At 43.4% G+C, this 16,239-nt stretch overlaps 2 protein-coding genes across 8 annotated transcripts in view; both read left to right on the top strand.

Annotated features, from left to right (window-relative positions):
- The window catches only part of Rbm14 (RNA binding motif protein 14), a 76,538-nt gene that overhangs the window by 7,495 nt on the left and 52,804 nt on the right, over positions 1-16,239 (top strand). Inside the window, exon 2 of one of the 5 annotated variants that reach the window (XM_077797944.1) lies at positions 16,080-16,166. The exons of 2 other annotated variants lie outside the window; for them this stretch is intronic. In XM_077797944.1, coding sequence (XP_077654070.1) covers positions 16,080-16,099 — 20 coding nt within the window. In that variant the 3' untranslated portion in view covers positions 16,100-16,166. Of the gene's footprint in view, positions 1-333; positions 7,647-8,327; positions 8,411-16,079; positions 16,167-16,239 lie in introns of those variants that run through there. 2 more of the 5 variants (XM_077797943.1, XM_077797940.1) reach the window with 2 other exon arrangements.
- On the top strand, positions 8,433-16,166 carry LOC113188390 (RNA-binding protein 4). Of its 3 annotated transcripts, none has more exons than XM_077797945.1 (4): positions 8,433-8,522; positions 9,479-9,901; positions 13,617-14,310; positions 16,080-16,166. In XM_077797945.1, exons 2-3 carry the CDS (start codon positions 9,490-9,492, stop codon positions 14,300-14,302), a joined length of 1,098 nt encoding a protein of 365 aa, XP_077654071.1. In that variant the 5' UTR covers positions 8,433-8,522; positions 9,479-9,489; the 3' UTR covers positions 14,303-14,310; positions 16,080-16,166. The 3 variants fall into 3 exon arrangements, with proteins under 3 accessions (XP_077654071.1, XP_026252474.1, XP_026252475.1); XM_026396689.2 differs by having other exon boundaries at positions 8,459-8,665; XM_026396690.2 differs by lacking the exon at positions 13,617-14,310 and having other exon boundaries at positions 8,465-8,665.

The raw sequence follows: 16,239 nt of genomic DNA, 5'->3' as shown, positions 1-16,239 counted from the left end.
TTCATCCGCCGTTCTGTTGATAAACAACCAAAGTCTTTGTGTAGGACCCATGGGTGGGGATATTTTGTTTGTGGTTTGGGACTATAGACCAAAATTCACCTTGGCCACTTCGGAAAGGAGGGCTTCAGTGGAGGGCTTGGTTTCCTAATGAGTTGAACCCAGGCTTGATTTCTTGGCCTGGATAGGGTGAAGAACCTTCTGACACAAGGAAACCAAACTGTTGGAGACCAATCTGATCACACCCTCCCTGTCCCTATTGGCATCTCCCCCATGCCCATCTGGAGCCCTCCCCTCAATTGTCTCATTCACCAACTGTCTTCTTCTCTCGACTAGGTATGGTTCCGACCGGCGTTTAGCCGAGCTCTCTGATTACCGCCGTTTATCAGAGTCGCAGCTTTCGTTCCGCCGCTCGCCGACAAAGTCCTCGCTGGATTACCGTCGCCTGCCCGATGCCCATTCCGATTACGCACGCTATTCGGGCTCCTATAATGATTACCTGCGGGCAGCTCAGATGCACTCTGGCTACCAGCGCCGCATGTAGGGCCATCCTGGGGATGGGGCACCACGGGGAGGGAGGGAGAGGTAGGTAGGGTGCAGACCCAGGTTATAACCACTCTGGCCCATACCTCTCCCATTGCGGTTTTTCATCCCCTCCCTCTACCATGTGGGCCTTCCCCAGGAGACCATCCTTTTGAGTGTTTGGCAGTAACTTACTTTGTTCCTTCGCCTCAGCATCACATCTTGTTACTGGCTCTAGATCTGCGGTTTCCCCTCTACCCTGCCTCCCATCTCTCCAGAATGGGAATTACTTTTGTTTTTATTTTTTCCTGGCTCCCTTTTATTTTTGTGCGCGATATTTAAGGTCGTGTGGATGGGGAAGCAACCTGCAGCTGAGGTCGGCGGCGCCTTTTTCTTTTAGATGTGAGGGAGGCCAGGAAAGGGTTAGCTTAACCATTTCCTGTGCGCCAAGCTGTGCCAGCAGTCCAGGGGGCCCTGATTGTTCCTCTGTAGACTGTTGAGACTGAGATCCTATTGGGACAGTCAGTTGGTATGTGTCCAAATCCCTGCTTACCACTGATGTTCTAGCGATGGTGAGCAGCACAGTCCCAATTCCCCATCTCCCCAAGTAGGTGGTGTTAGAAAACCTTAATTTCCCCCCCTTTTGTATGGACTACAAATAAAACTTGGGGCGATTTGCAGTTTGGAAACCTGGTTGTCATTGTCTTGATTGCACTCAGTGTCAGAGGAGCCAGTTTGACATCCAGGAAGTCATGACAACTAAAGGGCAGATAGCCTCAGATACCAGGGTGGGTTTGGAACGGGGTTTGAATGTGGGAATTAGAATGATTTCTCTGCTGCCCAGTGGGATTTAGCTCATTGGCGTCCTACTAGCTTTCAGCCATCTTTAGGGCAGGAGAGTCCAGACCAAGTGGTTGGACTTCTTAGCCCTCAATTTGGTCACACCAAAATGCAGTAATATAATACCCATTTTCCTCTGCCTATGGTTGGCTATTTGCCCTGCCTTTTCTCCAGAAACAACCTGAGCTCCAGCAGGGTGGTTGTAGGGGTTGGCTTTTCTCGAATATTAAGTGGGGAATGGGCTGCTGTGGTATTCACAAGGTGGGGTATATCCTTCAGACAGTTGGCTCTAATGAGCACCTGGGCTGGGACCTGGAAGGGAGCCATAGTCGGGTGGGGGTAATGTCCCTATCTGATGCTGCCCTGTGGTTGGAGAAAGGAGGGAGCAGGGAAAATTTGAAGCAGTTGTGAGGCATTCTGGCCAGAGTGTCCTGGTACTTCGCCTGTTGAATTTCACCATGGAGTGTCCTCCTGCATCCTGCCAACCCATCGCAGCACCTGAGACTTCTTTGCCTGCGCCCATCTGTTAATGGTTTTCAGACGTCTTCTTGCTGGGTTTATATTTGGAGGTGTCATAACAGACTGGGAAGTGGGTGAGGTGCTAGTAAAATGAACTATGGGGATGCTGGAATTGGATGAGAAACTGAGGATTCTGCCTAAACTCTTACTCCAGAGCTGGGAGTTGAGGACCTGGGCAAAAAATATGACAATTTCAAGAGAGAACAAGATGGAGGCTTGGTAATGATGGGTGAATGAAATAAGACTGGCTGGATGGGTTTATATCAGGAAAACCTACTCATGCTCCTGTGGAAAGGGTGCTTTAAGAGATTTTTGACTTGGGAGGCTGTTAGGGCAAAGTTCACTGGGGAGGTATGTGTGTCAAGAAGAGTCCAGATGGGTTGTCTGCCTCCTTAGCGTCATATGAACATGCCTATGACAAGAGTAGTTTGCCCTTGATCTCCTCTTCCCTCTGCCAAATGTGCAAAAATAATATGGTTTTAAAACCATGAGCTTGTATTTGTGGATGCTAAATGGGATCACTCAAGGGGGTACGGGGGCCATAGCTCTTTTCTTTGCTTCTCTTTCTGCTCATTGCTTTGCCTTTGGGTGCTTTGCTGCTCCTTTTTATTTCTTTGCAGGACTGGGGAAGAATGGGAAGAGAAGTTTCATAAGTTTCTTATTACTTTTCTGTGTGATGGTGGAATGATCTGAGGGCCATGCTAACAAGCTGACCTTTGATTAATTACCCTGGAAAATTGAGGGTCAATTATAGGGCTGTGATTGTGGCCTCTGTTATTTGCAATATTTCTTTGTCAATGTGGCTTTCTGTCATCTTCCTTTATCTTCAGTGAGAGTTCTGCCACTGTCCCAATCCCATGATTCCTGCAAAAAGCTTAATGTGCTTTCAGGGCCAGTGTTGACATTCTTTATTGCAGCCCCAACTCTTCAGAGTGACCTGGCCTATTTGATCACTCTTAACTGTCTGTCATTTTTAGGTCCTGATGCCCTTGCTGCCTCAGCCCTCAGGCTTTCAAGCCAGAAGGAGCTACAAAGCTAAATCATTTTGTCATTTTCCTTTCTCTTGCAGATGTTTTTAAAATCTCCCCTTTTTTAATTTAAATTGTGCCATTTGTGTTAATCCCATATTGCACTCCTACTTTGATTTTTTAAATTTGATTTCCAAGGTCCTATAACTTGGGAAAAGTTGGATTTAGTGAATGAGAGAAGGGACATTTGATGTATGTTTTAGGAAATGTGCTCTCAGTCTATCTTCTGATCATTCAACTTTACACCTGTCACCTCTACAACTTTGCAGTCATTGGAGAAGTTTTAGTTGATTTATTCTTGGAACAAGGCCACATAGAGACTTCTAGCCTTGCCAGCTTTCTCTCTTGAGTTTGGACCTTGTTTTAAATTCTGTTTAGGGTGGGCCTGGGACCCCATCTTTTGTAATGGAGGAATGGGACTATCACTGAGGGGCCAGTCTCTACAGGTAGGTTGCCTACTAGTCATAACCCCTAGTTAAGCTCTGGCAAAGTCCTTGCATAGTCTATTGGTTCTTCAGGCATTTTGTCAAGTCAAGTCTGTGGACTCCCATGGTTGAGTGAAATCATAATGAAAATATATTCATTACTGGATTTATGGACGAGTATGCTGTGTAATAATAGGAATTTATGTAATAGAGGAGGACAGCAATGGAAAATTTATACCTTTAAAAAGGTTATAAAATGGGATTTCAGATTTAGCTGTAAATCATTTGAAATATCTGTCTATAATGCTTGAAATGCAGTGCTCAGGTAGCTAAGCTCTTGGTCTGACCTAGAGAAAGTTACAGTGTGGAAGTTTCAATGACCTACCTCTATGAAACTGTTAATAAGTAATGATAGACAAGTGATTAGGTTAGGAAGGAGAGGATGTGGTATCCCCAGTTGTTGGAGAATACTTTCTGGAGGTGGGACTTGATTTGAAAACCAGCTTTAACTACTGAGAGAATAAGACTTTTGTCTCAGGTTTCCTGAGTTTAAATCCTGGTGCTACCTTTTTGCCATGTGATTTTGGATGTCAGGAATTCTGCCTTGTTTTGGTCATCCAACATTTCACTGTAAAATGTTGAAAGTGCTTTTGAGGGCTGGGAATGTAGCTCATTTGTTCAGAGCGCTTGCCTAGCATGCTCAAAGCCCTGTATTCAGTTCAGCAAACACAAAACAAAACACACACAAAATGCTTTTTTGTGTTAATTAAGTCTTCATAACAACCGAAATACATTAGATATTTTTATAGGGTTTTGTTTTGTTTTGATACTGGGGATTGAATCCAAGCATGCTTTACCAACTGAGCTATATCCCCAGTGCTTTTTATTTTTTGAGACAGGGTCTTGCTGAATTGCTGAGGCTGGCCTTGAATTTTGTCTTCCTATCTCAGTCTCTTGAGTTGCTGGTATTAGTTGAACACTAATGGGCCCAAGCTAGATATTTCTAAACCTACTTTATAAGAGGGGAAGTTGAGGCTATAGATTAAATAATTTTTCTTCAGCTCATATGTGGGTTCTACCCCCAGCACTGAAGAAAAGTCACATGGCTAACAAAGTGCTTGATCGAGGAATTGAACCACCATTTGAACCATCCAGGACTTTGCTTGTTATCTTTATGGTATGCTAGTGTTGAGAGAGGGTCAAATAAGAACATGTGACAAGTTCTCATTAAATGCTAGCCATCATAGATTGAGATGGCTATAGCACACAGCTCTGAGCAAAGACTTTGGATGAAGTTGTGAGTGCAGCACCTGAGTTACAGTGAAGGCAGTGAATTTTTATGAGTTATGCCTGGGATTGACTTAGGCCAATGGACTACACAGGTTTTGGCTACCTTTATTCTCTTGCAGTACTACTCTGTGTTGGATAAGAAGAAAGGTTACTATGCATGGTTAGGAACTTTATAGGCGGCTAAGGGTATATGGCTGGAGGGGGATTAGAGGCCTGAGAAGCCTGTTTGGTTGGCTTACTGGCTCCCTAGGACCATTCATAGAGAATTTGGGCATTTATCCTATCTGTAATTCATTTCTGGTCCAGGAACCAGATTTAAGAGTATAAATTGTAATTTTCACCCCTAAGGGTGTGAGGCTAATATAGATTATTTGTATCTAAGTCTTCACTGACATTACTGTTTACCCTTACATGTGGAATTTTGTCCATTTCCCTTTCAAAAGTCTAGGCTCATTTCTCATTTATATGCATGTAATATTATCCCTCCTGTTTAAGGTTTGTAGCCAGGTGTGCTTATTTATACATATTTATGCTTTTGATAAAATGTCATTCTGGATGACTTGGGACAAGTTACTTTACCTTTTAGGAACTTGGTAGCCTGATCTGCAGTCCCCCACCTCCCTCCCAAATCAGCAAACTTGATCATCAAAATGTCTGGACTTGGTAGTACAGGCCTATATAGACCATAGACTTGGGAATCTGGGGCTGAAGGATCACTTGAGCTCAGAAATTTAAGGTCAATTGTGCAACAAAAGTGAGAGCCCCATCTTAAAAAAAAAAAAAAAAAAAAAAAGGCAGGCATGTTGGTGATGCCTGTAATCCCAGCAGTTTAGAAGCTGAGGCAAGGCAGAAGGATCGCAAGTTCAAAGACAGCCTCCAGAAACTTAGGTCCTGGCTCAAAAAATGAAAAGGACTGGAGATGTGGCTCAGTAGTTAGGTGCCCCCAGGTTCAATCCTTGGTACCAAACCAACCAAACAAAACCCGAATCACTAAAATGGTATCTACAATGTTCCAGACAAGGGTCTGTTAAACATTGTGTCATTCTGTCTCAGAGTGATGAATAAGGGATTAGTTGTCTCCCCCCACACACAATTTAAGCTGTATTTTCAGTAAAATAATAAACATACATATGAAGACACTTAAGCTACAAACCTCTCTTCCCAAAGCTTCATTTGTCAAAGTGCTCAAAATCTCTTAGCATAGATTATCTCTGGCTTTTGGCCATCTACTTTTTGTTGAGGGAGATTGGAAAATTAGACTAGCTACTATGAATAAAGATACATCTTTTCAGTACTGATGAGTGTCCAGGATTTTGTTTTGTTTTTCCTCTTTGCAGTGTTAGGGATGGAACCCAGGTCCTTGCACATCCTGGGCAAAAACCTGAATGCTAAGCTACATCCTCAGCCTGGTTCAGGTTCTTAATCTAATACTGACTGGAAATCAAACTCACCTCCTTTTGGTAATCAAATTAACACATGCATTCGTTCTTTTATATTTTAACTTAGCAAATATTGGAGTGTCTTCAAGGTGCCAGGTGCAGTTTTAACATTAGGAATATGGTATGGAATAAGTATTTGCCAGGAACAGGAGAGGGACAGAAAATGAAAAGATAGAATTTCAAGTAGTAGGATTTGGAAAAATAGCATTGTGTTATGAGATAGAGTTGCAAGGCAAGGTTGGAGTAGAGGAAGCCTTTAAATGGCGCCGGGGGGGGGGGGGTGGCAATAAAGGATCTGCAGAAAGAATATTCCAGTCTGAGCTTGGTACAATAAGGCTCTTGTGTCTAGAGGGGGGTAGTGATTAAACAGATTGAGAGATTTCAGGAAGAACTTGATTTAATAGGGTATTAGAGTCCAGGGAGAGGAGTTTGGATTTCCCTCCCAGTTGTAATTGGTTTTAAAAAAGCCTGGGGATGTTTTAATTGGTTAGTTGGGTGACTTGCAAAAGCAAGTTATGACTAGATCTGGTGAGATTTCAGAAGGCAAATCCAGTAATTAGATTGAGTGTCCTTGGGTATCTGCACACTGGCATGAATGGTGGTCCTAAAATGATGTCTCCAGCTACAGATAGATGTAGCTCAGCAGTAGAGCTTTTTGCATGAGGCCCTGGGTTTGATCCCTATCACTGCAAACAAAAAACAACCCAAAAGATGAGTATTCCTGTCTCAGATTTGTAGAGATTGAAGTGAGTTGACTTCATATTCTTTGGTACTCTAGAAGAAAGTTTTGTTTGCAGGGTTTCTGGAACACAAAAATTGGAAGATCACACTGAAAGGAGATGAGAGATGTGTATCTTATTATGTGTTTTGATTACCACCAAATGCTGGTCCCCTTGGAAAAGACATGTTCAACACACTTTAACTAGAATTGGTTTTCTTCATTACCAAACCTGTGGGTTAACAGTCTTGGTGGTGCATCACAGTCCAAGATGAGAAGGAACAAGATTAGTAACCACATCTCCAAAAGTCATGTTTTTTATTTTTAAGGACCTTGCCTTTTTCTACCCTAGAATAAGCTCCACCAGTTTTCTACTATTGGATTCCTAATCATGTTGGGTTATAAAATCCACCTTTTTTGTTTAGTACTCTGACTTCACCTTTTGCTTTACAAAATTCCTTAATCTTGTTCTTTTGTGGCTGCTTTGGGTGGTAGTATATTCTGTTTGTGTCATCTCCACTCCTGATGATCCCTTTCGTCATCAACAATTCACTGCTTTGGCTTGTTTTGTTCATATTTTAAGTTTTTACATCCAGCACTTGCATCCCCCTTTCCCCTTTAACTTCCTCTTCAAAAAAGCTGCTTTTGCAAAGGGTCTTGACTGAAGTTGCTTGCTTAATGAACAGGGGATCAAATGAAGCAGCCAAAGAAAGGGTGAGGAAGAAAATGTGATGAGGGAGTGAGACCCTGTGAAGAATGTTCTTGATTGTATTTGTTTACAGCTGATTGTGACAATGCTCTTCCCTCTAAGGTCGGTTGGGGTGGGGGGTGTTAAACCTACAGCTCTGGTTGATGGCACCCAATAAAATAAAACAACAACAAAAAAAACCTTTGCTGCTCCCGTTTTTTCTTAGGGAGGGGGTGTGGGGGTGTGTTTCATTTTGGATCCTGGGAGGCTGCTTGCTAGAGGGAACTTGGTCTCTCCCCTCTGGCCGGCCTACTTTTGGGCCATCACACCTGGTCAAGCGGGACCTACTGACTGTTGCAGAGTTCCTTTCACTGCCCACAAGTAGTTTTAAATTTGCGGGCAGCTTCGGGGCTTTCAGGGCTACAGTGCGAGTTACTAGCCTGAGAAGGTTGATTTTCTCAGGTGGGAGTCCTCGCTGTTTTCTGGCGCGGTGTCTGAGTAAGCTATGGTCCACAGCATCCAGGATGCGAGGTGGGTGGCGTTTGGGAGTTTAGAGGGGGAAACTTGGAGTAGGGGACAAAGTGGAGTGCAGAATGCTTTCGCGTTGTGCACATGGAAGTGTCGAAACGTGGAAGCTTAACAAAGTTGGCGCCATGAAGCTACCGACTGCTACACCGGGGCCCTCGCTCACTCCGCCTAATGGCGGGCCGCCAGTCGCCGGTGAAACCCACGTTTGTGGTTCCTCCCTCAAGCCGACCTCTTACCCAATCAGTGGCTTCGGCCTCTCAATGTTGGTGCTCATTGGCTTTCGCATAAAAGCTCTGGGGTTACTGACGTTTCCACCTCTTCCCGGCCTCTCAGGTAATTGGCGTTCGCGGTAACCAATCAAGAGGAGGATCTTCGGGAACGCCTGCCATTTACTTTATTGAACGACCAATCCGGTGGATAGGTCACCTCCCCCTCTCTACCCAGAGTCACTGCTGCGGCCGCCGCCATTTTAGCGTTTTGTCAGAAGCGTCCGTGCCGCGAGGAAGAGGCCCTCCCGATTTCTGTGCGGTGAGAGACTCCGAGCCCTTCCACTTTCTTTCCTTTGCTTTGTAAGATCTTGTCTCACTACCTTGGGCGTCGGGGGTGTCCTGGTTGGGTCGCGGCCTGCGCGCCCGTCACTGAGAGACGACCTCGGTCCTCGGCATTGCGCGGTAAGCCTGAAGCAGCCCTTCCCCCAACACCTCCCGCCCGAGAATACCTGGCTTTCCCCCACCCTGCCCCCTACCCTACTTGGCTCTGCTTCCTGCCTCGAAGTTTTCTTTGAGATAACCCCATTGTCCTTAGATGGAGCATTTGCAAGCCTGTCTTGAGAGTTTCTCAGGACCTGGGACATTTGTTGTCTGGTTAATGAACCTGAAGCCCCCCTCTGGCCAGGCATTTCTCCATTCTGCAGGCGCTTGTAGGCTGGTACCTTCAGAGAGGCGTTCCCCACTCAGACGCTTTTCCGGTACTCTGCACGCCGCGCTATCTGGTCTCATTCCCGCCTTCGTTACTTCTAAAGGAAGGTCCTAAAAGCTATTCCAAGGCCCACTTTTCCGGAAATGGTGGCTGCTAATGTTACTGCGGGAGGAAGAGCCAAATTGTAGTTGCAGGCAATCAACCAACAAGCCCAGTAGTTAGATTTTTGTCGTATAATTGACCACCTAGTGGGCAGAAAAGCTCAGTGTCCCCAGATGTCCATTTATTTTCACTTTTATTCGCATTCTTTGAAGGTATCTAACTCTTAAACTCTAGCTACTAAGGACCTGTTAGACGTGTTCTCATTCCTAGAGGTTCTCAGGCGGGTTCCTTAGCAGGCCTGTTTACTTCACTCCCATCTCCTTTTGATTACTGTGTGGAGATGTGAGTGTGAAACAAAATTGGAAACATATGCTAGTGAAGGAAGATGGCAGTGGTGAGCCCCGCCCCCCCCCCCCCCATTAACCTAAGGTCTTTTGTTAGAAATTTTGTTTCTTCTTTCTCAGGCTGTTTCGAAATGGTGAAGCTGTTCATTGGAAATCTGCCCCGGGAGGCCACAGAGCAAGAGATCCGCTCACTCTTTGAGCAGTATGGGAAGGTGCTGGAATGTGACATCATTAAGAACTACGGCTTTGTGCACATAGAGGACAAAACTGCAGCTGAGGATGCCATACGCAACCTGCATCACTACAAGCTTCATGGGGTGAATATTAATGTGGAAGCCAGCAAGAATAAGAGTAAAACCTCAACAAAGTTGCATGTGGGCAACATCAGCCCCACCTGCACCAACAAGGAGCTTCGGGCCAAGTTTGAGGAATATGGTCCAGTCATTGAATGTGACATCGTGAAAGATTATGCCTTTGTACACATGGAGCGGGCAGAGGATGCAGTGGAGGCCATCAGGGGCCTTGATAACACAGAGTTTCAAGGTGAACCACTGTCTTTGGGTAGAGAGCTGAACACAAGGCTCTGTGCAGAAAAATGTTGGGTAAATAAAAGAGTTTGGGGGTAGAGATAACAGCTGTTGCTTGGTTGGTGATGATGGATTTAAGTATGGGTGAGGCACTTAAAATGAAATGGAAAATGCATGAGTTTTAAGGGCTTTATCTTGGGCAAAAAAAGTCTCCTGGGAAAAACTTGGTTTTCATTTGGAACCCCTAAGGCTTTTGTGCCTCTCAATATAGAAATCCTTTTCTTTTGAAGACTTCTAATTATTGTGTCGTTTTCTTCTTTTAGTAGCAGGGCACATTGTAGAGAATTTCACTGTGTTGCCTCAGCACCACAGTATCACCACGATGCCTTATTTGACATAAGAAGAACTAGTTAAAGCAACAGTTTAGGGCAGAATTCCTATTAAACTCCCCACCTTACCCCAGCTTTTACCTTTACAGTAACCATAACTAGTCTTTTTTTTTTTAAGTTTTTTTTTTTTTTTTTTTTTTTTTTTAGTTGTAGTTGGACACAATACCTTTATTTTATTTGTTTGTATGTGACAGTACTGAGGATCGAACCCAGGGCCTCACACGAGTTAGGCAAGTGTTCCACTGCTCAGCCACAACCCCAGCCCACCATAGCTAGTCTTTAAAAGGTTATTGGTCTAGTCCATTTGCATTGTGTTTGTAGTAATCCTGAAAAACACTCTAGGATTAAGACTGATTTTGGGAATCTTGGGAAGGAAGCATGGAATTTGGGGGCAGTAAGGGCATGTCTTAAAATTGGTTTGAGGGGGTGATGATCTGACTTAACATCTTTGGTGCATAGAGTACTTAGATGAGTGTGTTACATTGGAGCCTTGATTAGATGAGTTGTTTTTGTGCCTAGAAGGCCGCATGGGTGGTAATGTGAATTATCAGTGTATTTCAGAGGTATTGTTATTCTTCTCTTGGTTTATGCTGTTAATTCCTTTGGCAAGAGTAGCATTTAGGAGATAGTAACTATGATGAGTTGTCAGCTGAACTCTCAACTCTTCTCCCATCTCTTTGGGTCTCCAATGTCAAAAGCTGCCTCCCTTTGGTTGTAATTAAATTCCAAATTGGTAGTACATTCCCATAACTCATGACTATTTCAAGCCTGTTTTTTTAACCATATCAACATGAACACTGTAAGGGCTAATTCTTTTCCTGAGTACTTGCCTTATTGTGAAGCAAGTACTGCCATCTTTGGTGTTCAGTTTACTTAAATTGGGCCTTAGAGCTGGAGGTCTAATCATTCCCTCATATAATAGGTTCCCTGTGTCATGGGTATTACTATGCATTATTAAAGAAAAGTTTCACAGGTCTCCTGGGTCTAGGTTGCTTTCCTTTTTTAATTGGCTAGTTACGAGTTATTTTGTCAACAACTTAATTGGGAACAAAGACTGCTCTTGTGAAGGGTTGTGATGTTATGTGTGATTTTTGGACACTTCCACATTTTAACCTAGCCATAGAAGCAGTGTCTCCTAGTAGCAGTTCCATGGGTAAGGGGAGGACATGTGATCTATTCAGGACAAGTGATTTTTTTTTATCTGATCATTTGATCTCTAGGTTAGTTCTGATATAATCTATGATTATTTTTTCTGTATATTCTTTAGTGTAACCCATTCATTTCTTTTTGGTTTTGGTGGTGCTGGGGATCAAGCCCAGGACTTTATACACACTAGGCAAGCATTGTACCACTGAACTACATTCCCAGTCCTTCTTTTTTTCTTTCCTTTTTTTTTTTTTTTTTTTTTTTTGTGGGGGTGGGCTGTAGGTGCAGGGTGTCTTGCTGTGTTTTCATGCTGGCCTGGAACTCCTGGGCTCAAGCAGTCATTTTGCCTGGCATTACTCTTTCTAGTAAGTTATGTGAGTGTGTTGAGTAGTGATAAATACTAGACTGGCCTTTTTCCATTTCAGTTTCTTAGTGTTGCGTATATCCTCTATTGTTTGCCCACTCAAAGAAGTTGATTCTAGATATTTTTTAAGATTTAGGTCTTTTTCTGGCATTAGAATTGACAAATCCACAGATCATCAGTGCATTTGTTAATAACATCTATGTTTTGAACTACATAGTTGGTTTCTTGATTGCACTTACTTTCCCTGTATTTGTTACCTGCCAAAGTGGTCGCCTGGGCAAATGCCAGACACAGGCTAGCACTTCAAGGTATTTAAGTACTTAATTGCCTTAATTCTTTTAATGACCGTGGACTTAACCAGATGTAATGTTAAAACAGACTTTTCTTTCTTTTATTTGGGTTCCTCCTCCACCTAGAAGTCTCCTGTAATCTGACTTTAATTTTGCAGGTAAAATTATGTATTTACCATTTTTCCTCATTAGAAGACCCATCTATTGACTCCTCCTTGGTTCTAACCATTCACCTCATTAACATCTGTATGTTTGGGTGCTTGTAGCTAGTTGCATTGGAGACTTTTCACTTGGATCCCTTCTGAATTTTTGCTTATCAGTAAATCGGTAGATCTTGTTAGGTGGGCATTGCATATCTGAAGAGATTTAGAAGTTTTAACTTTTCCAAAAAACTTTCCGCTTTTGTTAGTTTTTTTTATTTTCAGAATTCAAATTGTGATTTTCAAAGAAAAATAGTATTAGGTGTATATTAGACTCTGTCTTTCTTGAAGGAGAGAAAGCACTTTAATCTTGCTGAACTGAGTAGTTTGGTCTACTAATTTATTCTCCATTTTCCACTTTTCTTATCCCCCTTTTCTTCCATGGTTTGTAATTCTTTCTAGAAATTGAAGTTTTTGTGAACAACTTGGCCTGTTTTCCTTTCACCAAGTAGAGGGTCACTAAAATTAGCTGTCATATTGTAAAGAATTCTTATTAAAATGATGATTAAAACCAGCAATTTAAAGCACCCAGTTAAGAAAGAAGACTTTCCTTGAATTTGTATTGTGTCCCCCAAGCTCCCAATTTTCCCAAATTACCATTGTCAGTCCTAGATCAAATCCTGGTCTTTTTTTTTTTTTTTTTTTTTTTTTTTGGTGGTGGTACCAGGGATTGAACCCAGGGGGCACTCGACCATTGAGCTACATCCCCAGCCCTAGTTTGTATTTTATTTAGAGACGGGATGTCACTGAGTTGCTGAGAGCCTTGCTAAATTGCTGAGGCTGGCTTTGAACTCGCGATCCTTGTGTGTCAGCCTCTCAAGTCACTCGCCTCCTGAGTTACAGGCGAGCACCACCGTGCCTGGCCTGGTTAGTCTTAAATGGTGGCATACTTAGAGTTTTTAATTCTCTCTAATTTTGGGTGGTGGTGGTAGGGATATGGAACTGGCTTTTGCATCTTGTTCAAATCGAATTCGCCTTGATAGTGAAGGTTGGAGATGTCAGAAACCTGTGATGTACATATTTTGAGTATCTTTTATGTCTGGCCACTGACTGAAATACATTTTTGCCTGTGTTATTTGGTAATGGATGAGATGTTTGTTTTTGAGCGAGAGTAGTAAATCGTGGCATTGCTGTAACATTTCTTCATCTAGTTGATCTTTGCTGGAAATCAGATCATTATACTGAATTTATATGTTGGACCCTTTTTAAAAAAAATTTTTTTTGGCAGTGATGCATTAAGAGTTGTCTAGGTAAAGTCATTGCTATGATCAATGGCTGGGGTGTAGGGGCTTGGGCTATGACTAAGAGTGATAGCAACCCTTCTTGCGTCTGTTTCTTCAAGGCAAACGAATGCACGTGCAGTTGTCCACCAGCCGGCTTAGGACTGCGCCCGGGATGGGAGACCAGAGCGGCTGCTATCGGTGCGGGAAAGAGGGGCACTGGTCCAAAGAGTGTCCAATAGATCGTTCGGGCCGCGTGGCAGACTTGACCGAGCAATATAATGAGCAATATGGAGCAGTGCGTACGCCTTACACCATGAGCTATGGGGATTCGTTGTATTACAACAACGCGTACGGAGCGCTCGATGCCTACTACAAGCGCTGCCGAGCTGCCCGGTCCTATGAGGCAGTGGCGGCTGCAGCTGCCTCTGCATATAATTATGCAGAGCAGACCCTGTCCCAGCTGCCACAAGTCCAGAACACAGCCATGGCCAGTCACCTCACCTCCACCTCTCTCGATCCCTACGATAGACACCTGTTGCCGACCTCAGGAGCTGCTGCTGCCACTGCGGCTGCAGCAGCAGCAGCTGCCGCTGCTGTTACTGCAGCTTCCACTTCATATTACGGGCGGGATCGGAGCCCCCTGCGTCGCGCTACAGCCCCCGTCCCCACTGTTGGAGAGGGCTACGGTTACGGGCATGAGAGTGAGTTGTCCCAAGCTTCAGCAGCTGCGCGGAATTCTCTGTACGACATGGCCCGGTATGAGCGGGAGCAGTATGCGGATCGGGCGCGGTATTCAGCCTTTTAAAGCTTGAGGTGAGAGCGGTGGGGTGTCTCCTGTTCTGGTTTGCCATCTCTCCTGCAGCCTATAAGGGCTCCAATTAGGCTGCCTGCTTGCTTGCTTTTGCAGGGTTAGGGTGAGGTTAATAAGCATGGTTCACAGTTTTGAGAAGTCCTAAATGCTTTAACTTTGAAGTAAGTAAATGTCCTTGGCCCTCCTGGCTATTTTTTTTTTCCCATGGCTCCCAGCAGTGGGAGTCATTTCAGATTGTGCCTGGAAGAACAAAGAATGGTATGCTGGTGATTCTTGGGTCACACCTATGTGCCATAATTGAACTGATCCTGGGACCCAGATGTTCAGACTCCGATATGCTGTTTCTCCAAGGCTTTGTTGAGTTTCCTAGGTGTGTGACATTATTGAGGTCTTCCAAGTTTCCTGTGTGCTTCCTGCTATTTGAAAGGTCTGATATGACCTCTATAAAGGCCATAACTATAGTTAATTGATCATCACTGCTCAGGTCCCAGTTAACTGTGAAGATGGCATCATCTTAAATCTTGAAGTGTATTTCTGAATTCTGGAACAGTTCAACCATTTTTTTGTTGTTTGTTTGTTTTATAGAAGTTACTTGAAAGAGCAGAAAGAAGTAGAAAACATCTCTTAAAAGTGCCCAGACTCCAAAATCCATCTTAGCTGCTCAGCTCAAGATTTATTCCTGAAATAAATGTTAAGTTCATTCTAGTATTTTTTGTTTTTAAACTGTTCCCATAGTGCTAAGTTTAATGTCCTTAATTTCCTCAAGGTATATGGTTAATATACTCCACACCTGTTAATTTTACTCTCAGATAATGTTAAAACCAGGGTTGGGAGCTTTGCCATAAGCAGATTACTCCCTTCATCTTCACACAGGTTGTTGTGGACATTTAATATTCTTGAGCTACCAGCTTTACTTTGAGTCCTCTGGCTTTCTCCTTGAAATTGTTTGAACCTCATGATTCATTTGGCTCTATTTGAATATATTCTCTTTACATATTTGCTCCCTTTGGGCTCCAGTTTTTGAGATTACTGTTGCACTTAAGGGTAATTCCCAATGCCCCTTAGTTTTGAGTAGTCCCTAGAGTGTTCCCTACTTACCATTGATATCTTTAATACTGTAGGAACAGTGTAGGTGATATTTTGTCATCTTTCAATTAGGGCAGAAGGTATGCAATTTGCCCAGGTTCACTGGCTAGAAAATAACTGATTCGGCTAGAATAGAAACTTGAGTGACTTGATATAGCTTACACATACCCTCCTAGTACTTTTCTTTTCAAAGGTTAGTTTCTTCCCTAGGTGAAGTTGGATGCCCTCAGGTCTTAGAACTTGTTCAGTTGATAATAACTACCTTTGTCTAGACTTTGAATGGTTTTTAACTTGGACCTTGGCAGTAACTCCCTGACTGAAACATGCTGGTGACTTTTTCACTCTAGAAGAAAACCTTTCCCTTTATCCTGTGCTGATGACAGTTTGTGATGTGGAATTACCTTTTCTGGGGGATGCTAATTTTAACATTAAGAGCAATGAAGTGTCTTTGCCTCTTATGAAAGAAGATTGACTGTTTAGAGAAAAACCTTAATCTGGAATTGTTTAGCAGTCCCAATTCTCTGTCCTTCAAGCTCTCTTTTGGAGATAATGATACTGGGGAACTAGTCCAAGTAAATTTAAAGAGTATCAAATTACCAGATTTTGTAAAGATGTTCTTTTGAAGTTTTAATTGGGAAATCCCTTTGAGCTTTGCTGTAAAGCCCCTTATTGTGCTCTCTTTCAGGTGGGATGTATGTGGGCTGAAATTCCGAGCTGCGGTTGTGCATGAGAATACACCCTTCGTGGTACCCCATCTCCGGGACGTTCTCGGCTCTGTGCGTTCAGTCCTCAGGAACCGTGGACCTTAATTTACCTTGCTAAGTTCAGACCTTCTCCTTTGTTTT

Source organism: Urocitellus parryii, chromosome 4 (assembly GCF_045843805.1).
Source record: "Urocitellus parryii isolate mUroPar1 chromosome 4, mUroPar1.hap1, whole genome shotgun sequence".
Taxonomy (NCBI): Eukaryota; Metazoa; Chordata; class Mammalia; order Rodentia; family Sciuridae; genus Urocitellus; species Urocitellus parryii.
Note: the sequence above shows the minus strand (reverse complement) of the source record. Positions and strands in the feature narration are given on the sequence as shown.